Raw genomic sequence first — 24456 nt, forward strand, 5'->3', positions numbered from 1 at the left:
TGTTTTCCCACATTAGCAAGAAACAAGAATGGTGATCATGAGTTAATATTCTGTTTTTTACACAAATAGATAAAAAGAAATACAGTCATCCAGACAGGTCCCCCAAAACACATTATATTCTAGACACAAAAGTTTATTTAGTTATCTCAAATTAGGTACTGCAGTCCCATAATTTCATGATTCTTACAAAACAATTTTATAATTCTTGCAAAATCAAAACAAAAAACCAAAACAGAAGTGTGGAACACTAAAAACTGTCAGCCTAGGCTTAATTAAGGGGAAGAAATAACTGGTTTCCTTATTGCAAAAGAAAGAGACAAGTAGTTTTTAGTCAAGCAATAATTCAGAGAGCTCTTCTAAAAACCATCTGCTCCATATCAATTCATTACCTTGAAGTCCCTGCTTCTTGAATTGGAGAAGATTTTAACATGCACAAAATATGCAAAACCAAGAGGGAAATATCTTCCTGGAGTATCAATTATATTCAAAGATTTAGGGGAGGAGGAAAATCCTGAATGTTCATGCTTTTAAAAAGTTTTGTCAAGTGGATTCACAAGCAAATCAGCATTTTGCTTTTTCAATGATGGGAATAATAAGTTTAATAGTAAAAATATGGAGAGCAGAAAATTTTACATATGCTGATTCTCAGATATTATGGTAGTTTTGTATTATCTATGTGTTAATAATTTTTTTTAAACAAAATGATTTTTCTATTACATATTCCAATTACAAACATAAATCAGAGGTTAAAAGCAGAAGTTAGGAGGGTAAGCTTGAAACCACTGAGAAATGCAGGGTTCTTACAGAAAACAATTATACCAATTCTAGTACAATTTTCAAGACTGTTTTGCACATAGAGAAAATTTGCTTCCAGTTTCCCTTGAGGTCAGTGTTCAAATGGCTGTAAGAAGGAATGAAGTTCTGACACATGCTACAACATGGATGAAACTTGAAAACATTATGCCAAGCAAAATAAGCCAGACATAGAAAAACATTATGATTCCATTTAGATGGGGTATCTAGAATTGACACAATCAAAGAAGAAGAAAATAGAAAAGACTCTGGAGTTATTGTTTTAATGGGTACATATTTCTGCCTGGGATGACAAAAAGTTCTGGCAATGATGACACAACATTGTAAATATACTTAAGGCCAATAAATTGTGTACTTAAAAACGGTTAAAATGGTAAAACTTTCCTTATATATATTTTACCACAATAATCACCCCCTAACCATGAACTTAACAAATACATGACCTTAAAAGGTGATGCTCTCTATCTAAAAGCCAACACACATGCTCTCGCCCCTGCCCTGCTGTCCCACTTTACAAATCTTTATTATTCTTAGATCTCAACCAAAACACTGCTTCTTCATGGAAATCTTCCTTGAATCATAAACTAGGGAAAATGTCTGTGTTATACAGATTTCTCCTTCATATTTATACGGTTTTTCCATGATATTTATTTATGTATTTTTTCCATGATAATTATTTCCCTCACTGGAACGTAAAGTTCCAATGAGACTGTTCAGTTTTGCTCACTCTGAATCTCTGGTGCTTGGATGCATAATAACTATTATTGGAATTCATGAGTGAAATGAAAATTTGTGAAGCTTTGCACCGGTGACACAAATTATGGAAGATCAAAAGATTCAAACTGAAAAAAAGTAACTAATGATCAACAATATCAAACAATTCATGGGGCACCTGGGTGGCTCAGTTGGTTAAGTGTCCTACTTCTGCTCAGGTCATGATCTCACGGCCCATGAGTTCGAGCCCCGTGTCAGGCTCTGTGCTAACAGCTCAGAGCCTGGAGCCTGCTTCAGATTCTGTGTCTCCCTCTCTCTCCCTCTCTCTCTCTGCCCCTCCCCCCTTCATGCTCTGTCTCTGTCTCAAAAATAAATAAACATTAAGAAAAAAATTAAAAAAAAAAACACACCAAAAAACCCAATTCACTTTAGCGTGCTCCAAAGACCTATATAAACAAGCTGAAATTAAGAGCAACCCTGGTCTTTTTTTTTTTTTTTTAACGTTTATTTATTATTGAGAGACAGAGAGAGACAGAGTATGAGCGTGGGAGGGGCAGAGAGAGGAGGAGACACAGAATCCAGAATCCGAAGCAGGCTCCAGGCTCTAAGCTGTCAGCACAGAGCCTGACACGGGGCTCGAACTCATGAATGTGAGATCATGACCTGAACTGAAGTCAGACGCTCAACTGACTGAGCCATCCAGGCGCCCCCAACCCTGGTCTTTATCCTATAATTGGATGTACTCCACATTTTAATTATTTTACTGATTCACTACATTTGTAATGATAGCGACGTCTGTAAAGACATACTACTTTCAAAGTACAAACTGGATAAAAATGTCAAATAAGATATGAGTTTGTTTTTCAGTTTTCTTTAATGTTTATTATTTTTGAGAGAGACAGAAACAGAGAGACAGAATGAGAGGGAGAGGGGTAGAAAGAGAGGGAGACAGAATCCAAAGCATCAAATAAGATGTGAGTTTTTAATCAAGCAAGACATTCTTTTGAACAGAACAAAACATACGGGTGTGAACACAAATGAAAGGGTAAACTCATCTATGAAAGGATAAACTACAAATCAAGGCTGACATACTCTATATCAAGGTTTCTCAACCTCCGCAGTATGGACATTTTATGACTGTATCCCATTTAACCATTTTAAAATATAAAACTAAGTGGCATTAACTGCATTCACAATGTTGTGCAACCACCATCACTATCTATTTCTAGTATTTTTCATCACCCAAATGGAAACACTGCACCCATTAAGCATTAACTTTCTCACCCCACACAACGCTGGTAACTTCAAATGTACTTCTTATCTCTATGAATTTGACTCTTCTATTTTATTTTTATTTATACTTTTTTTTAAAGTTTATTTATTTTGAGAAAGAGAGAAAGAGTGTGTGTGTGAGTGCAGGGGGTGGGGGGGGAGGGCTGAGAGGGAAAGAGAGAATCCTAAGCAAGCCTAGATTGTCACAGTGGAGCCCAACATAGGACTCAATCCCACCAACTGTGAGATCATGACCTGAGACAAAATCAGAATTGAACACTTAACTGACTGAGCCGCTCAGGTGCCCCCAATTTGACTCTTCTGGACAATTCACATAAGTGCAATCATATAGTATCTGTCTATGTAATGGCTTATTTCATTTAACATAATGTTTTTGAGGTTCATACTATAGTACAATTCAGAACTTCATTCCTTTTTATGGATGAATAATATTCCATTATACGTATATACTACATTTTATCCATTTATCTGTTGCGGGACACTGGGTTGTTTCCACCTTTCTGAAAATGTGGAGGGGTGCCTGGGTGGCTCAGTTAGTTAACCACCCAGTACTTGATTTCAGCTCAGCTCATAATCTCATGGTGAGAGTAAGCCAGTGTTGGGCTCTGCATGGACAGTGTGGAGCCTGCTTGGGATTCCCCCCCCCTGCCCCGCCCCTCCTGTGCTCTCTCTCTCTCAAAATAAATAAACATTTAAAAAATTAAAAAAAAAAAAAAAAAAAGAAAATGTGGATAATACTACTGAGGAATGAAGTGCAAGTATCTGTACTTATACCTGAGTCCCAGTTTTCAGTTCTTGTGGGTATTAATGTAGGAGTGGAATTAGAGGAGGGTCATATGGTAATTCTACATTTAGGTTTTTGAGAATCCACCAAACTCTTTTCCCTAGCAGCTAAATTACTTTACATTCCCAACAGTCTACAAGAGTTCCAATTTCTCCACATCCTGATACTTGTTTTCTTTTTAAAAAAATAATAGCAAAGGGGTATTTCCTTGTGGTTTGAATTTGCACTTCCCCAATGACTAAATGATGCTGAGAATCTGTGCACTTATTGGCCATTAGTGTATCTTCTTTGGAGATAAGTCTATTCAAGTCCTTTGCCCATTTTTAAAATTGGGTTGTTAAGTTGTAGAAGTTCTTCAAACATTCTGGATATTAAACCTTTATCAGATATATGATTTGTGAACATCCCCTTGCATTCTGTGGGTTATCTTTTCACTCTCTTGATAATGTTTTTTTTTTTTTTTGACATAAAAGAGGTTTTTATTTTAGTGAAGTTCAACTTACCTATTACTTTTTCTTGTTGTCTATGTTTTTGGGGTGTCATATTTAAGAAACCATTGCCAAATCCAACACCATGCAGATTGTCTCTACATCTTCCTCTAAGAGTTGTACAGTTTTAGTTTGTAAGCTTAAGTCCCTGATGCATTTTGAGTTAATTTTTACAGAAGGTAAGGGTCCAAATCCATTATTCTGAATGTGTATATGGTTTTCCCAGCACCTTTTGTTGAAAGGACTATCCATATAAATATTGAGAACAATAGGAACCAATTTAAATGTAACTTGATATGCGCTCCACTTTATATGTGACAAAAGACAATTTCAAAAAAGGAAATATGAAGAGCACTCAGCCAATTAACTAGGATTAATCAACATTCTTGTACTATGTGCAAAACCTTATACTGACTGCTGTGAGGGTAATAAATTTAAGGTACAGTTTATATTTTTTAGGAGCTTAAACTTTATTTGGGAAAGTAAGCCACTACACTAGTCTAGTTAACTAATTTAAGGCATGCATGGAGCTAGGCCAAATGAACACTTCAAACAATATGAACAATGGGAGTTGGAGGAGGCAGTTATCACTGCCAGCTGCGATGGAAGTTTTTCTTTGTTGGCATTAGTGTTAATCCAGCCATGTAAATCATTTGTGAAGGAACTAAAGCAAAACAGAAAACCGAATCCATATACATGGTCTCTTTCTAGCATGTTCCAAGTATCTTCTGTTATTTTAATAATAATTTTTCATCAAAAGACTAATGTGGTCAAATTTATAAAACATATGCAACTAGTACAATGAATTTTGTTTCCAGTGCTTATAAAAGAGTAACAGGAAATATGACAATTTTTCCTGCCTTTCATATTCAACAAATTCAAAATATGGCATTTCCCTTACAATTCTTTTAAAACACAACATACTAGGCTATAGTATATATAACTGACAAATAAGTTATATTAAAAACAAAGACGATCGTATGAAACACACACACACAGACAATATAGTTGTTAACCTTTAAATAAGTGTATTTGAAAACTTTCCCTCTTCCATGGGTATGGCATTCATGTTCATTTTAGTCAAGATTTTTAACTGATCTGTTCCATATGTTTTATTTTATAAGACACTATTAGGGGAAAAAAGTTACAGAGAACATATAACTTAATGAATCCAAATGACAAAAAATGTTCAAAGAGTAACAGAAAGTCTTTAGCAAATGAACTATTCCTCAATGATACACATTTGAATGAATATAGGCATATAGAAAAAAAAAGAATACTTTGTATGGATTAAAATAATCTGTCACTGGATATATAGTACAAAAGCTTCCCAAAATACACTTAAGCAAACCATAAAAAGAATAAACTGAAAGCAAGATCACCATATACAACCATACAGTCTGATACCCTCACTACAGTAAAGCTTGGTCTATTAAAAAAATATCTGACCTTACTTCAGTATTACTAACAACTCAGAAAATGAAATAAGCCCTCTAAGAATAAACACAGAGTATCTGAATCTAGGAGAGAGACATACAACATTTACCAAGCTGGGACTGAAAATATAACCACTTGCTATGTGTTTATCAAATATTTCACATTGGTAAAATTTTGCAAAGTAGTATAGTTGTATCATCTATCCTCCATTTCCCTCTTGTTGTCTACATGGCATCCACTGCTTTGTTGTACCTATGGCTTCATGCCTTACTCTGAATGTCATTCATGAATGGGGAAGCTCTAAAGGGTTTCTCTTACTTGGAAGCAGATAACTGGTGACTTCATGAATTAATTGTTTATTGACTTGCTATGTGGATATACATTTGTATTAAATTTTCAATGAGGTACAACAAAGTATCAAAATAGTGAGGTTAATTTTAGACAAATATGAAAATGGACATCTTACCCACATGCAGGCCTCAATCCTAACTTTTGAGATGATGCTCCACAAAGAAATGGTTCCTTCAATGCTCTCTTCATCTGGACAAATAATTTGATCAGGATAAGGTGGTTCAGGGAAATTAACTGAATTGCATTCATAAGCAGCTAATGTAACTGAAGCTATATGTGGACCCTATGAAACAAATATGAGAAACCTCTGATGAGAAATATTAATGAAAAAGGGATTACCAATCAATATACATGCCATTTTAACAGTACCTTAATTACTATACACAAATAGAAAAATCTTAGCTTCTAGAGAATAAGAATCTAACTACATATTTCAAGTTGCAGTTGGTAATTTGAAAAACTAATCCTTAATCTCTTCCTAGCTTGTTTTTTAATTCAGATTTATTGAAGTATAATTTACATATAATAGTATATAGGTATATAGTTCATTGAGTTTTGACAAATATATTGAACTGTATAAGCACAACCAATCAAGATATAGAACACTTCCATCACTACAAAAAGTTCCCTGGTGTCTTTTTATAGTCAATCTCCTTCTCCAACACCATATGATTTCTGGCTTTATTTGATTTTATTCATCTATATTCTCATTTGTAAGAATGTTATACCCTTTGATAAAAAATTCCTGTGCCCTATTCCTTTAGGCATGATTCGAGAATACCACTTTTCTGTCCTTACTTAAAAACAGTTGGTGAAGTAACTACCTCACTTATCTTTCCCAAAGATAAGAGGTCCTAAAACAAAATAAAACTGTGGAACAAATATCAGTAAGTTTTTCTTTTAAAGCAGTATTTTCTATGGAAGATTTTGTGTTGCTTTGTACCTTTATTTTAAGATATTAAAAATTAGGGGCACCTGGGTGGCTCAGTCGGTTGAGCATCCAACTTCGGCTAAGGTCATGATCTTGCAGTTTGTAAGTCTGAGCCCCACATTGGGCTCACTGCTGTCCACCTGTCAGTGCAGAGCCTGCTTCAGATCCTCTGTCCCCCTTTCTCTGCCCCTCCCCTGCGTCTGCTCTCCCAAAAAAATAAATATAAAAAACAATAAACTAAAATATTACAAATTAATAATAATCACATAGGTTAAAATGGATTAATATTAGATGTGTGATAAAGGCTTAATAAACACAATGGTTCCCAAGCGCACATGCATGCCAAGGTGAGGGGTCTGTATAAGAACCAACTAGGGAGTTTGTTAAATATACAAATTCCTGTGTTAAATATACAAATTCCTGGGTTCCCTAACATAGATTTATTCAATAGGTGGGGATGGGAACCTGTATGTTTTAAATGAGTTTCTTTAGAATTTCAAATAAGTTAGGTTCTCTAATAGGCTAGGTTTAGGAACCATTGGGATAACAGTAAATTAAGGGTCAGGAATGAAACTTTTTTTTTTTTTTAACGTTTATTTTGAGAGAGACAGAGACAGAGACAGAGAGACAGAGAATCCCAAGCAGGCTCTGTGTTAGCAGAGCGGGGCTCGAACCCACAAACCATGAGATCATGACCTGAGCCAAAACCAAGAGCCAGATGCTTAACCGACTGAGCCACTCAGGCGCCCCAGGAATTAAACAACCTTAGACAAAGTCACTTAACTTTTTTTTCTGGGCCTCAGTTTACTCTTCTGCAAAGCAAAAAAATTAAGACTCATAGTTTTATTCAGCTCCAAAATAAAAAACTTCAAATATAATTAAATATGTGAATTAAAATCTAACAATAATTTCCAAAGTTCTCATGAGGTATCAGAGCTAAACACTGGACATCCTTAACACGTTTCTTTAACACACAAGCTGTAAATATTTACTTTAAAGCATACTGTAGACCTAGTGGCTATAAGCATAACTTCTAGAGCCACATGCTCTGGTTCAGGTTCTGGACTCTGTAACTTACCTTCTGAGTCTTGCTCTCCTAATCTATAAAATGGAAATAATCAAATACCTTCAGAACCTACCTTCTGGGGATACCATAAAATTTAAATCAGTCAACTTATATAAAGTACCCAGCTTAGAATAAACCCTCAAAATGTACTAGCCATTAGTTATTACAAAGAAAAATACTGTATTTGTAGAATAAAATTTTGTAGAATATCAAATAAAAATATAGTAAAAATTTTTGTTATACAATATTATGTTTTAGATAATATAATATTAAATTGTATGCATTAATGTATTAAAATATATATATAATTTTATCCTCTCTAGCTCTATACACATACACACATACAGTAAGTGGTCTCGGTATACAAGAGGTTTCTTGTTTTTTTTTAATTTCTTTTCTTAAAGTTTACTTGTTTTGAGAGTGAGAAAGAGAGAGAGAGAGAGAGTCAGGTGGGGGGGGGGGGGGGAGGAGCAGAGGGAGAAGGAGAAAGAGACTCCTAAACAGGCTCCATGTTTAGTGCAGGGCCCAACGTGGGGCTTGATCTTACCACCACGAGATCACGACCTGAGCCTATATCAAAAGTCCGACGCTTAACCGATTGAGCCACCCAGAGGCCCTGAGAGCCTTTTTAAATCATAAGGTAAAAGAATTAGTGGTTCAAAGACAAAAGTGCACAAGATGCAACAATGAAAATAAAACATTAAGGAACTATTGCTATTAAGATAAAAGGTGATTTAAAACAAAACTTTTTGTTGTAAGTTAATACAAAAAATATATTCATAAATCTAAGCTACATTTCTCCCTATATGCAACTGGCATTATGTGTTCAAAGAAAATCTAAAAAATGTAGTTCTGCATGTAGCACTGAATCAATTATTAGTTTTTTTCTGGACCAAAAAAATCTATGTGAATTTTTAGCCTCTTCATCTTTCTCTTGAGTTTTAATTCACAGAAATTAATAAAGAGTAATATTTACATTAAAAGAATAATTACATAAATGCTTTTGAGTAGTCACATTTTCCTTCAAAGTTATTAACCATGAAATCCACAATTGTTTCTTTGAATACTATATGCATAAAAGATTTCACAGTTGAGAGGAAAAAGAATTATTTTGTGATTCTTAAAAAAAAAAAGTTTAAAGTTTGTGGAATTCAGAATAATTGAATAATTAGTGAAAAATTTCTTATTCTACACATATAGCTAAGTATCAGATGTAATTAAAAAAACAAACAAAAAACGTAACTTCAACCTATAATGTATGAAACGCAAAATAAAAATGTGATACCAGTAAGTAAAATAGAAGAAATTCAAGAGTTTGCCCATGATACCCCACAAACTGTCCCTATAATATACAGTACAGTCTACTTCTCAACCCTAGAAACAAACTCTAAGTGAACAAAATTAAACTGCCCTGGATACTAAATAATAATATTTCTGGGATGTACAGGAAAGAAAAACCTACATTTCTATTCTAGAAATATAAAATATGTACCTCAACAGATCAAACACATTATCCAACAAGATAAAAGACTTATTCATAGTTTCAATTTTAAGTAATTCTAAAAAGGGAAAATTTCAGCAATCTGATGAGAATTTTTTCCCTAAAGAAAGGACGGTTCATTCACACAACTAAACTGATATATACTTTCCATAACCACACTAATAAGTCATGATTACTCAGCCTTTGAGGCAGATGTGGTTCCCAGCAAAACGGACACAAATAACTCAGCTTCTTGTCCTTTGTTCATTCTCAAGAGCCCGTTTAGTCCGTACCTTGACATTTTAGTTTAAACTACGTTAATTATAGGAAACTTCACAAATTCTTTTCAACATTATAGGCTGATGGTTCCTATATATAATTGAGTTGAATGAAATAAATATTAGTTTACATGAAAAATCCAAACACCAAGACTAAAAAATTGTTTTGATTAAAATATTTTTAAAGGTTACACATATTCAAATTAACTTTTATTTTCTACAACCTACAAGTCCTACTGCACTGTATCATATATTAAATGTCTTAACTATGCTAAATGAAAAACCAAGGGATAAAGACAAACAGCTACAGTGTAAGCAGAAAACACTATCTGGACAGAACCACCATGAAACATATAAAACCCAACAATGTATTGGGCAGGAGGTTACAGCTGTCCTGAGAGCATTTAGATATTGATATGTATGGATTAGAGATCCTGGCCTTTGGTTGGGGGTTTTCTGTCTCAGATCATGAAGTGGTACGGACTTTTACATCTACAGTAAACTAAAAGACCGGACAAAACACATGGAACAATTCTTTTCAGGCATTGTACCATAGGCAGTCTATGATTTCTGACTGCTGATAGAAGGAATACAAATGAGGAAACCCTATGATGGCTCTGGCTTTTCATTTGTAGACACATTCCATGTCTATAGCAAAATCCAAAGAGAAAGAGCCCAAGCAAAGCATGGTGGTCTTGGGGTGCCTGGCTGGCTCAGTCTGAAGAGCGTGTAACTCAGGGTTGTGAATTTGAGCCCCACGTTGGGTGTAGAAATTACTAAAAATAATAAATTTTTTAAAAAACAGCATGGTGGTCTTGCTGAATTGAGAAGTAAATCTGAGTTCAGGGAGCCTGAGTAGTTGAAATCTGTGGGACAGAATGATAATAAAGAGAAAGAACTCTAGAAACATGCACAGGGTCCTCTTGAGACTTTGATATACAAAGCTGCATTGCAGGCTAGGGTGAGATTCCATTAGGCTAGGCAAAGAACAAGTGGTAGGAAAACAACTTACAACAGTTGTAAGATAAACAATTCCTAGAGTTCACAAGGACTAGGAAACACCTGCAGTTCAACCAGCTAGAGTGCAGAGACTCGGCATTCAGGGAAGACCCTAAAAGGAGCCTAGAGTAACAGTTACTCCAGATAGGCCATAACATGTTTTCTTTTAAAAAAGCCTTAAACAGATCAAGTTGATGACAGGTAACTTGACTGCCCACCAAAACAGAAAACTGATGCTCCGCAAAGAAAGACAACAAATCCATACAATCAACAATTTTATTTTTATTTTTATTTATTTATTTTTAATGTTTATTTATTTTTTTTTTTTTTGAGATAGAGAGAGACAGAGCATGAATGGGGGAGGGTCAGAGAGAGAGGGAGACACAGAATCTGAAACAGGCTCCAGGCTCTGAGCTGTCAGCACAGAGCCGGACGCGGGGCTCGAACTCACGGACCGCGAGATCATGACCGGAGCCGAAGTCAGACGCTTAACTGACTGAGCCACCCAGGCGCCCCTCAATCAACAATTTTAATACTACATGTCCAGCATCTAATAAGAAACAACTAGATCTGTGAAGAACGAAAATATGACCCAGAAGAAACATTAGTCAACAGAAACAGAAATGTCAGAGATAATGGAAATATGAGACAAGAACCTAAAAACAGTAAATATAAGTAAGTTCAAGGATTTAAACAGCAGTTGGCAAACTTCAAATTACAGACCAAATTTGGCCCACGCTAGTTTTATAAAGAAAGTTTCAAAGAATATAGCCATGTCTATTCACTTACATATTGTGTCTGGCTAATTCTGTGCTATAAGAGCAAAACTGAATAGTGCTGAAAGACTCTACAGTTCCACAAAATCTAAAATATTTATTATGTGGTCCTTTGCAAAAAAAGTTTGCTGATACCTGGAAAACATAGGGGTGGCTCAGCTAGTTAAGGTTGGTTTTGGCTCAGGTCATAATCTGGGGTTGGAGCCCCATGTAGGGCTCTGCACTGACAGTGCAAAGCCTGCTTGAGATTCTCTCTCTCCCTCTGCCCCTCCCCCACATACACTGTCTCTGTCTCCCTCAAAATAATAAACTTAAAAAAAAAAAAAAAGGAAAACACAAACATGAGGAAAGAAATGGAAAGTATAAAAAATGGAACTTCTAGAGCTGAAGATAATATCTGAATGGAAAAATTCATTGGCTAGATTATCAACAGATTAGACAGACACCACAGAAGAAAATATTAGAGAACTTGAAGTCAGGGCAATAGAAAGTATCCAAACTAAAGGATACAGAGGGTAAAGACTATGAAAGAAATAAACCACAGTGACCTGTGGAATAATACCAACTAGTCTAGTATACATGTAATTGGAATCCCAGAAAGAGAGGAGAAGGTGTGTGTTGGTGGGAAGGAGTGTGTGCAGAAAAATACTTGGAAGAAATAGTAGCCAAGTATTTAAGGTTTGATGAAAAATATCAATCCATCAACTCACAGATCTAAGAAATTCAATAAACCTCAGGACAAATACAAAGAAAACACTTAAATCACTGAAAATCAGCACAATCACAATCTAATCAAATTGCTATTAACTCAATAATGATGAGAAAAATCTCAAAAGCAACTGGAGGGGTAAAGATAAATTATCTACGGGGAAATATAGATAATACTTCTCATCAGAATAATGCAATCCAAACACAATGGAGTTACTTCTCTGAAGAGCTGAAAGAAAAAAAAATCTAGAATCCAAGGAAAATATATTTCCAAAATAAAAATAACATAAAAATATTTTCAGATAAACAAAAACCAAAAAAATCTGTTGCACCAGATCTGGACTATAACAAATGTTAAAGGAAGTTCTTAGATAGAAGAAAAGTGATACCAGATGAAATCTTAATGTATACAAAGTAATAAAGAGTACTACAAATATAAAAGATCTTTCCTCCTCATTAAAAATCTTTTCAAAAATAACTAGTTGTCTGAAGTAAAAACTATAGCACATGTAGAAGTAAAATATATGACAACAACAGCATACATTATGGGAGGGAGAAAAATGGAATATACTATTGCAGAGCAGTTAAATTATATATGTATTTTTAAAATGCTCCATCCAAAAAAAGATAGGAAAAGAATACAAAATAGGTGGGACAAAATAAAAAATAGGTGGGACAAACAGCTTGAGGGTACACTTAAATCCAACCACACTGATAACTACATTAATTATAAATTGACCAAACATACAAATGAAAAGACAGAGAGTGTCAGACTGGATTAAAGACATGCCATCTATAAGAATCCCATTTTATTTTTCTTTGAAGTTTATTTTTATTTATTTTTGAGACAGCATGCATGAGCAGGGGAAGAGCAGAGCGAGAGGGAGAGAGAGACTCCCAGGCAGGTACTGTGCTGTCAGTGCAGAGCCTGATGCAAGGCTTGATCCCATAAACTGTGAGATCATGACCTGAGCCAAAATCAAGAGTTAGACACTTACCCAACTGAGCCACCCAGGTGCTCCAAGAAGCCCATTTTATTTTATTTTTTTACAAAAATTAAAAAAAAATTTTTTTGGGGGGCACCTGGGTAGCTCAGTCGGTTAAGCGGCCAACTTCAGCTCAGGTCATGATCTCGCGATCCGTGAGTTCGAGCCCCATGTCGGGCTCTGTGCTGACAGCTCAGAGCCTGGAGCCTGTTTCAGATTCTGTGTCTCCCTCTTTCTGACCCTCCCCCGTTCATACTCTGTCTCTCTCTGTCTCAAAAATAAATAAACGTTAAAAAAAAAAAATTAAAAAAAAAAATTCTTTTTTTAACGTTCATTTATTTTTGAAAGAAAGAGAGCGTGCGAGCAGGGGAGGGACAGAGAGAGAGGGAGACACAGAATCTGAAGCAGGCTCCAGGCTCTGAGCTGTCAACAGAGCCCGACGCGGGGCTCAAACCCATGAACTGTGAGATCATGACCTCAGCCGAAGTCAGACGCTTAACCAACTGAGCCACCCAGGTACCCCCTAGGAAGTCCATTTTAAACATCAAGACCCAAAAGTAAAAATAAAGGGATAAAAACATATAACCCATTTTGAAATAATCATAAAAAATATGGAGTGGCTATATTAATATCAGATAAAGTAGGATTGACTATAGGGAGTATTACTAGAGATGAATAAGGACATTTCAAAATGATAAAAGCACTAATTCTAGAAAAGACACATCAATGCTAAATATGTAGGCACTTAACTACAGTGTAAAATACATAAAGCAAAAACTGACAGAACTGAAAGGACAAATAAATATCCACAATTACAGCTGAAAATTTCAATACCCTTCTCTTATGAGTTGACAGAACAATTAAATTGACAACCAGTATGGATACAGAAGACCTGAACAATATGGAACACTCCACCCAACAACAGCCAAATCCATATTCTTTTCAAGAACACATGGAACATTCATCAATATAGACCATATGATCTGGTATAAAACAAGTCTCAGTGTATTTAAAAGCACGTGCCATGATCAACACAAGGAGCACTACTCAAGGAAAAGTGGCAAATGAAGGTCCTGAAGGTTAATTTCTCCAGTTAAGGTCAGTATCTTTTAACCTATGTGGTCGTAATCAAAGGAAGGCCAAACAGTTATATCTAGCCCAGACTGTTATTCCCCAGCACAGGAAGCTCTATAAATTCCCTAGAGATCAAGTCACAAGTAACATTCATTAACTGTACGCATAACCCCTGAGAGTTCCTAATTACTGCCAATGGAAGTTCCCGTTAATGATAAAGAAGTTAAATTTTATGACTGTGATGAAAAGTTATACTCTCATTAAAGTGGCAGGTTTTAGGTCTTTTTCTTTTCTTTCTTTCTTTTGGATAATCTAGTGTAGTTATTCTAGGTGAAGCTGTGGCAATAAGATAGTTCAGCTATTTGTAACATATCAGACATCTGGTTTTACTTCAGTTCAAAGCCTCATATATCTGGTCTCATGAGATGTATTACATTATATTTTCCAAAGTTTTGATCATGGAATAATTTTGCCTTGCCCAGGATGAACGATGTAGTGTTTAGCCAAGGACTAGTATGTCTGAGTGAGAGCAAAATTATAGTTAATTTGGGGGTAAAATTTCTTATGAGAGGAGATATGCGTATTTGTGGAAGAAGTGTTTTAACTTTTAAAATATTTTTTAAGATAAATTTTAGAAGTTACATTTCTACAATTTAAATTCTTTCATGAGCAGTATAAAAGGGGAAGTTTTAGTGATTGGTTGAAAAAATTTAACAGAGACAATTCTATGAGATCAATTTGTACTCTAACTTCAGGAATTAATATACCAAAAGTTCTAAGACAAATTTAGAATTTAAAAAAATTGTCCTAAACAGATAAAATTATCATACCTGAAATTATACAACAGAAAAAAACCCATAAAATGGTAGTGAAGATAATAATGTACCTATATAAGCTCTGAGAAAGAAGACTTTGTACCACAAACACAAAGTAGGATCTTTGTAAGGAAGGAGTGGGATATTCGTACATTAATCTCTGAAAAAAATTATATTAGTAAAATGACAGACTTATATATGCATTGCTGCTTCATTACAAAAAAAAAAAGTTTTGGGGCACCTGGGTGGTTCAGTCAGTTGAGCATCTGACTTCAGCTCAGGTCATGATCTCAAGGTTTGAGAGTTGAGCCTCGCATCGGGCTCTGTGCTGACAGCTCAGAGCCTGGAGCCTGCTTCGGATTCTGTGTCTCCCCTCTTCCTCTGCCCCTCCTTGACTCATGCTCTGTCTCTCTCAAAAATACACATTAAAAAAAAAAACAAAACAAAACTCTGTTTAAAGTTTTCTGCTTTGGAACTTTACTGTTGGATTTATTTAGGGGCCCGTTTTTGCAAATACATTTTCTTAAAAACAAAAATCTAAAATGGTCATAAATGGTAAGTCTATTTAGCCAAACCTCTTTATCAACCCAGATGAAGAATATGATATCACATTAATTGATAGCATATAAGTATGTGTATATATGAGTTTTTACAAGGAAGATAAGCAGACAGACAGACAGACAGACAGACATTCATCCACCTTAGGCAGCTCCCTTAGAACTGATAAAACATTCCTAATGAATAGAATTGTTTGCACAACATCTGTAATGTCAATTCATAGCCTAATCCATCATCCGTACACAGAAGTCAAGTGAGATCCCAAAGGCAAAATTTCCAATTAGTTTTGTCTGGAAAGTTTAGGGCAAAGGTAATAAAATCAAGAATCCTGTGCTGATTCACTGGGAAAGCATTTGTTTGCCACACTCCTTCACTAAGGAACAAAAGGAGTCAGTGGTTAGGTTGGAATGTGATTCATTAGGAATATCTGGGTGATAAATAAATGAAAGGAGATGACAAATGGTTGTCTGTACAACTTGCAAAACCTTTGTTTTCTTTAAGTCTGACTTTTAAGGGACTTTAAAATGCTTTTGCAAACAGGAATTCTACTTCTCAAATTCTATTAATCATTGCTTTTCTCATCATAGTCAGAAAACAATTTACCTAAGGTTATGGTTTACAGCAAATCATTCTAGAAGGCTAAAGCATAAAACTATTGATTGCAAATAGGCACTGAGAAGTTTAACTAGTGTTCATATTATTGTTGTGAGAAAGGTCCCAAGTTTACAAAATAAGCCTCTGGTCACACTACATAAAATGCAGTATATATAATGTCAAAAAGCAGTAATTTGAGCATTAATGTGCATTTGTTTTCTGAATCTGTTAGTAACTTATTAGATATAATCGGACTTCCATCTCACATTTATTTGATGAAAATCCTAATAATTGTAACAATGCCTGCATGACCTAAGTAACAGGGCAAGAATGTAAGAGATTCTTTTTTTATTTTTTTCATGTTTATTTATTTTGAGAGAGAAGAGAGAATGAGCAGGGGAGGGGCAGAGAGACAGTGAAAGAGAGAATCCCAAGCAGGCTCTGCACAGCGCAAAGCTGGACATGGAGCTCAATCTCATGAACTGTAAGATCATGACTTGAGCTGAAATCAAGAGCAAGACACTTAACCTACTGAGCCACCCAGGCATCCCTTTATGAGATTCTATAGTAAAAGTGTTATGGTAAGTATAAAACTGCTAACCAAAACAAAAATGTATAATAAATTCTATAGTGCATGCTCCCAAGTTATAAGGACATTCAATAGAAGTCATTTTTATTATATTGAATTAATCCATGTTTCCTTTTTTAAAGATTTTATTTTTATTTAAAAAAAATTTTTTTAATGTTTATTCATTTTTGAAAGACAGAGCACAACTAGGGGTGGGGAGGAGAGAAAGGGGGGACACAGAATCTGAAGCAGGCTCCAGGCTCCGAGCTGCCAGCACCAGAGCCTGACGCGGGGCTCGAACCCATGAACAGCGAGATCATGATCTGAGCTGAAGTCGGACTCTGAACCGACTGAGCCACCCAGGCGCCCCTAAAGATTTTATTTTTAAGTAATCTCTATACCCAACCTGGGGCCTGAATCACCACCCTGAGATCAACAGTCTCATGCTCCACTGACTGAGCCAGCCAGGCGCCCCTAGACATGTTTTACTTATCTTCTCTAAACCTAAGCAACTTGTGATCATAAAGTTGATTTAAGTGTTCAGGAGAAGAGAACCACATATTTATAGAGAACTTTAAAAAAGGCTATTATAAATTATTTAAAATATATACCCAATAGGACAGATTTCAGCTAACCTGAATCTCCTTATCTTTCATTAAAGCACACATTAATAAACAGTGATTTAAGGGCAGGAAGTTATCCAGTCTATGCATACCCCTTTTGTTTTGTGAAAACCTGGCCCTATGTCCTGGAGACCTTGGTTTCTTCTTTTGATGCGGTGATACTCACAAGAGTTAATGCATGAGTCACTCTTTGGGGAAAGGCAAGGAGAAGAGCCGATCATGCCTTCATCAAAAAAAGCGCAAACAGACCTTTTCTAAGAAGGGCCTGTTTGGTCTTCCCGCCAGAGTCCTGAATCACTGCATACTTATAGCCAGAGTCATTATACCTATACAGAGCATTATCCAGTTACACCAGAATCCTACTTTTGCCAATGCCTTCCCTCATTTTTGCCTTATACAGGGATAGACAGGTGAGCAATGAGGCATTTATCAGAGTCAAGCAGGGAAAAAAGAGGTTGGCTAACAATTTTTTAAAAGAATTCTCCTACCTCATAGCATTAAGCCATTACTACAATATTTCTCTTACTGAACCTACTTCACTATTTCATTTCAATCCATATCCATGCAGTTTTCCAAGTAACATTTACTTTAGGCATTAAAGAGCCAATAGTCAAAAAGTATAAGAAATGTCTACACCTAAGGAAAACACAGTTTAGTAGCATACTATAAAGTACTATATACATACTATAAAGCACTTGTTCATTAAAGGAAAAGGCGGGGTTACAGAAGGGTTCTATAAACATTCAACAGCAATCAAGATGTCATATTTTTAAACATACAATCATTACCACATACTTTTGTAATGAAATAATCCTAAACTTTAAAGCAGAAACAGGCCTCTGAATTTTACACAAAGGCAAATATCTCACAACTAACTTTCTTTATTTTATAACAGAGAGAAATTTTTTTTTCTATTACAATGGTCCTATTAAACAAATGACTCATTAATACTATTCAGATGATAATGCCTTGATGTTATAGCTTTTAATAAAACCTAATATATTCTACAACGTAATTGAACTGTTCCAAAGCTTTTCTATATCCCAACTGCATCTAGACAGGGCAACTCTAACACTTTCAACACGTGACTATCCCTCCCATCCAGGAATTCAATGGTTAAAATGTACATGCCAAAGGGAAAAGTTATCTGTAAGTATATTCAGCCTTCTATTTATAGCTCAATATTTGGGTGCCTTTTACCATTATTGTTGATAGTTCTTGTTCTCATTAGACTTCTTTTTCTAAGAGTGGGTTTTTTTTAAAGGAATCTAGGGCTTCTTAAGGCTTTGTCCAGGAAACTGCTCCACCTAGTGTCAGAACTGTTCACATATTTGAGACTTGTAAATTCCTGTCTAAGGACTCATTCTCTTTGTTATTATTAAGAAAAATAAACTTTATAAATCATAAATGGCACATATAGTATACAAATGGATCTTTAATCATCTGCTTGCCTTGTAACTTGGTGAATAATACTATATGTGTGTTAAGGAGCATGCCTGAGATATATTTCTCATCAAGTACCAAAGTTCCTGTTTTTGTTAGCCCAGTTGTTTACAGAATTATGAATCATATTTTTCTAGTAATGGGAAGTAATTCTAAGGTGGCTACTGAAATAACCCATCACTTCTCCCAACTGTTTTTAACACTCTAAACTTAATCCATAAATTACTTACATCTCATAATGAATGCAATGTTGTAAAAACCAGTATTTAATAGCTGCACACATTAACAATTACTACATGAAATTAGAATTAAATCTTACTGTCATCAGGCAACTCATTTGGAGGCAATTCCCCCACTTCCCTTTTCATGCAAAATTCATTCTTTTTCCCTCGATGGTTTTCTAGACCACTCAAGCACTCACACAACTATATTCTCTTATAAACCATCACGTTAAGTCTAATATTATGACTGGAAGAGAGAAATGATAATATTTTTGGCAAATGGATGAGTCAAATGCATATGTCTTATAAAAATCCTTAGAAGATGGCTAGCTCACTAAGGCTCCCAAACTCAATATGCTTCTTCTAATGAACTACTGTCACCTTGTGAGTTAGAGCAAGGCAAACTACAGCTTGAAGATCAACGTGTTTCTGTGAATAAAGTTCACGTTCCTTTACATATTGTCCTTTGATCCTTTCTCATTGTAATGACAGATCTGAGGAGTTGCAAGAGAAACTGCATGGCCTAAGATATTTACTATATGGCTCTTTACAGAAAAAGTGCTGACCAATGAGATGTCTGGCCCTGATCAGACCATTTAAGGTGGAAATAAGAGGTTATTAACATCAGCAACATTCCCTTCATTAAGTTGTTTTTACTCTGGGCATAATTTCCACTAATAAATAAGCATTCCTGGATCATTCATGTTCTAAATCTTCTGAAAGGAAATCTGCTACATGCTTAAGACTGAAAGATTTGTTAATGGATTTCTGGAAATTAATATCCAAGAGAAGAGTGCTTAGAAGGCGCAATCTGAGAAAAATCTGCCAGCCACAGAAGCCTTTTTACATCTGATCTACTTATTAAAAAACAGGAGTAAAGTAAATGAATGAAATCAGTAACCTGCACTACCTTCCAGGCAAAATTTGCTCATGAAATAGACATCACACAAAGGAACAAAAAAATGCCTAAGAAATAAAACAGGCAGAGAGCAGTTTACAAATGCTATTTAATTTCTATTTTGTTATTTAGTTAGGATTCTTTTCTTATATAAAAAAATAACATATCTTACTATAGATATACCAGAGACCATAAGCATGCTCATAAACACTAAGTAAAAAAAAACAAAAATCACACTTTAAATCATTATGCCTGGTGTTTATCTAAATTCAATGCAAAGAGCATATTACAATGTTATTTATAAAGCAGAGAGTACATGTAGTTTTATTTGCTGGGGAAATAAAACAGAGGCTGTAGTGGTGTTCAATATAAAACTATTATGCAAAATAAGAAAAAGCTATAGACAGATTAGGTCATTTTTCATCAATAGTCATACCCTTCCTACTGTCTCTGCTTTAGATCAGGTAATTACTATCTCTCACCTGGACAATTGCCTTCTAACTAGACCCCTTATTTTCAGTTGCTTCCCCACCAAATCTATCCTCCACAATGCTTTCAGAGTTATGTTCCTAAACCACATGTTAAAACTTGTTTGGAGGGGTGCCTGGGTGGCGCAGTCGGTTAAGCGTCCGACTTCAGCCAGGTCATGATCTTGCGGTCCGTGAGTTCGAGCCCCGCGTCGGGCTCTGGGCTGATGGCTCAGAGCCTGGAGCCTGTTTCCGATTCTGTGTCTCCCTCTCTCTCTGCCCCTGCCCCGTTCATGCTCTGTCTCTCTCTGCCCCAAAAATAAATAAATGTTGAAAAAAGAAAATTAAAAAAAAAAAAAAACTTGTTTGGAAAACTCTTTGTGACACATAAAACATAAACTCCCTACTGACATTTAAAGCTTTCCACAATTTGGCACCAATGTATTTTCACACATGGGTCTTCTTTCCATTTCCAAGATTTCCTACTTTCGTGTCTGACTGCCTATCCCTCAATAAACCCATCTTCGTGAACTTTTCCTATTCTTTCTCCAAGAGAATTCCTCCCCATTTTAGGAGGTCTATCACTATGAGAGTATTTATATTTGCCATAATGTCCTGCAGTATATGTATTTATGTAATATATATCTTCTGTTCTATATAATGAATTCCTTTTTTTTTGTAATTCACATAGTATTTCAGAGTGTTTTTTTGCACTAATTAAATGTTCAAACTTTTTGAAGTGAACTAAAATGAATTACTACAGTGATGAGTTTATGAAAAAATTCTGTTTTTTGAGAATATATAAGACAACCCGTTTGTTCTCAGTCTTAGTTCGAAAAAGCCTCACAAAAATGAATGTTATCTAAATGAACACTTTCTGATTTTAGGAAGTAGTTAGATGCCAATTTAAAATAACCATAGCAGGGGTGCCTGGCTCAGTTGGAAGAGCATGCAACATCTTGATCTTGGGGTCATGAGTTCAACCCCCATGTAGGGTGTAGAGTACTTAGATAAATAAAACTTTAAAATGACTATAAAATTTCAAAACAAAACAGTATATGTACTAAAACAGAACATTTAAATACAGCATATACAGAAAAGTCCATTATACATACATCTTAATGAGTTATTACAGCACAAGTACCCTCTACCTAGGTCAAAAATAGAAACAACAGAGGTACCTACCCTACTGGTTGTTAAGGTTGATTACAAAGCTAGTGTAATGAAACTTTTTTCAATTGGTCTGTCAATTTCTACAAACTTTGACTGATATTGCACTGATTCTGTGGATAAAACTGGGAGAACTCACAGCCTTGCAATACTGTATCTTCTAATCCATGAACATGATATTTTTTTATCTAGATTTTTCTGCTTCCAATAATATTTCACAATTTATGTAGAAGTGAACCATATCTTTTATAAGAGTTATTCCTAGATTTTTGCTTTTTTAAATAAAATGCTATTATAAATAGTACCTTCTAAAAAATTTCACTGTTTTTTACAGTATGTAAAAATACAATTGTTATATATATATTGACCTGGCATCCAACAATTATACTATACTCCCCTATTAATTCTCCAAGTTTGTGGAAGTTATGTCCTTCTCTCGGTAGTTCTGCCAAGTTTTGCTTTTTATTTGTTTTTATTTTTATTTTCCAGAGTAAGCTCTACGTCCAATGTGGAGCTTGAACTCATGACAGAGATTTACAGTCACATGCTCCACAGACTGAGCCAGCCAGGTGCCCCAAGGTTTGCTTTTTTTTTTTTTAATGTTTATTTATTTTTGAGAGAGAGAGAATGCATGCAAGCAGGGAAGGGGCACAGAGAGAGGGAGACAGAAGATCTGAAGCAGGCTTTGCGCTGACAGCAGCAAGCCCGATGTGGGGCTCAAACTCATGAACCATGAAATCATGACCTGAGCTGAAGTCAGACACTCAACCAAGCCACTTAAGCGCCCCCCAAATTTTGCTTTTTATATGTTGAGTATATAAGATAAATACAAATATAACTATTATAACTTCCTGGTGAATTAATCTTTTATTATTAAGAACTGATGCATTCTATTAACACTTTCTGCCTCATACTCTACTTTGACTTCAATATAGGTACATGAGCTCACTGACATTTCGCTCATCTTTTTCCATCCTTTTACCATTAATCTTTGTGTATTCATATTTTATGTATGTAGTTTGCATACAGCAAATAGCTAAATATTTTTTTACATTTATCTGGACAATAGAAAGTGATATTTATTCCACTTACATTTATATAATTATTGATATATTTGGGATTTAAATCTACCACTGAATGCTTACTAATCATCCTATTTATGTTCGTTTTGTCCTTCCTTGCCTTCTTTTGGTTTGGCTTTTATTTATTTATTTATTTTTTAATTTTTTTTTTTTCAATGTTTATTTATTTTTGGGACAGAGAGAGACAGAGCATGAACGGGGGAGGGGCAGAGAGAGAGGGAGACACAGAATTGGAAACAGGCTCCAGGCTCTGAGCCATCAGCCCAGAGCCTGACGCGGGGCTCGAACTCATGGACCGCGAGATCGTGACCTGGCTGAAGTCGGACGCTTAACCGACTGCGCCACCCAGGCGCCCTTGGTTTGGCTTTTAAAAAATTACTCAATTTTTACCTGCCCTTATTAGCTTGATTTTTATATATCTTTCTAGTGCTTACCCTAAAGATTATAAAATAAATCCTTGTTTATTAAAGTACTATATAAATGAATATCTTGCCTTTAACAGAATACAAAGGCGTTAGAATAATTATTCTTCAATAATTTCAATTATTCCACATCTGATTTGTAGATGATGTATTTTAATTCTCTCTATATTTTAATCTCTTAAGACTATCATTGGGGCACCTGGGTGGCTCAGTCGGTTGAGCATCTGACTTCAGCTCAGGTCATGATCTCACAGCTTGTGAATTCGAGCCCCGCGTCAGGCTCTGTGCTGACAGCTCAGAGCCTGGAGCCTGCTTCTGCTTCTGTGTCTCCCTCTCTCCCTGCCCCTAACCCGCTCACGTTCTGTCTCTGTCTCTCTCAAAAATAAATAAACATTAAAAAAAAAAAAAAAAAAAAAAAGACATTATCATTACTGCGACATCATGACCTGAGCTGAAGTCAGACGCTTAGCCGACTGAGCCACCCAGGCACCCTGATGTCAATCTTAATTTCAATTTACCCATATATTTACCCTTCTTATTTTTCATTTGTTCCTGAATCTCTGGGCTTCAATCAAGAAACACTTTCCTTCAATTCAAAGAATATCTTTTACTATTTCCTTTAGAGAATGTTTGCTGATGACAAACTTTCTGTTTTTTTGGTTTTTTTTAGTATCTTTATTTTATACTGTTCACAGGATACTTTGAGTATAGAATCCTCTGTTGGTAGCTATTTTCTTTTAGCCCTTTATTTAAAGATACCATTCCACTGTCAGCTGTTAACTTCTCAACAAAATCCATGACAGCAAGAAATCAGTCTTACTGGAGTTCTTTTGAAGACATCATGGTTTTTTTCTCCATTTCTTTTTGTTCTGGACATTTTTCTCTTGCCTATTTTGCAGTTTATTAGTCCTCTCTTAGGTATATCTACTGAAAGTCCATTAATTGAGTTCTTAATTTCAGTTACTATGTTTTTTCAATTCTAGAATTTCCACTTGCCTCTCTTTTATAGACTCTAATTCTCTGCCAAAATATTCAAACTTGTTTATTACCTTGAACACACTGCTTTAAATTTTTTTTTTATGTTTATTCATTTCTGAAAGACAGAGACCGAGCACAAGCAGGGGTGGGGCGGAGAGAGAGGGGGACACAGAATCTGAAGTGGGCTCCAGGCTCTGAGCTGTCACCAGAGCCTGACGTGGGGCTCAAACTCATGAACCGTGAGATCATGACCTGAGCCAAAGTCCGAGGCTCAACTGACTGAGCCACCCAGGCACCCCCACATTGCTTTAGATTAATACATGTATAATAACTTCATTAAATGGATCCCCTGTGGATCTGTTTCTATTATTTCTTTGTATTGACCAAATTAACTTGTCTCCTCAGATACCTGATTACTTTTGACTGAGTGCTAGACTTA

General features: G+C 35.4%; 2 protein-coding genes across 4 annotated transcripts in view; one reads left to right on the forward strand and one right to left on the reverse strand.

The window, feature by feature from the left end:
• Positions 1-24456, reverse strand: part of VMP1 (vacuole membrane protein 1) — a 127547-nt gene that overhangs the window by 66497 nt on the left and 36594 nt on the right. For all 3 annotated transcript variants that reach the window (XM_045044813.1, XM_045044811.1, XM_045044812.1), the window contains exon 6: positions 5996-6163. In XM_045044813.1, coding sequence (XP_044900748.1) covers positions 5996-6163 — 168 coding nt within the window. The remainder of the gene's footprint in view (positions 1-5995; positions 6164-24456) is intronic.
• Positions 14062-24456, forward strand: part of PTRH2 (peptidyl-tRNA hydrolase 2) — a 53843-nt gene continuing 43448 nt past the window's right edge. Inside the window, exon 1 of the mRNA XM_019817590.3 lies at positions 14062-14202. The gene's annotated coding sequence lies outside the window, so the exon portion shown is untranslated. The remainder of the gene's footprint in view (positions 14203-24456) is intronic.

This window comes from Felis catus, chromosome E1 (genome assembly GCF_018350175.1).
Source record: "Felis catus isolate Fca126 chromosome E1, F.catus_Fca126_mat1.0, whole genome shotgun sequence".
NCBI classification, from domain to species: Eukaryota; Metazoa; Chordata; class Mammalia; order Carnivora; family Felidae; genus Felis; species Felis catus.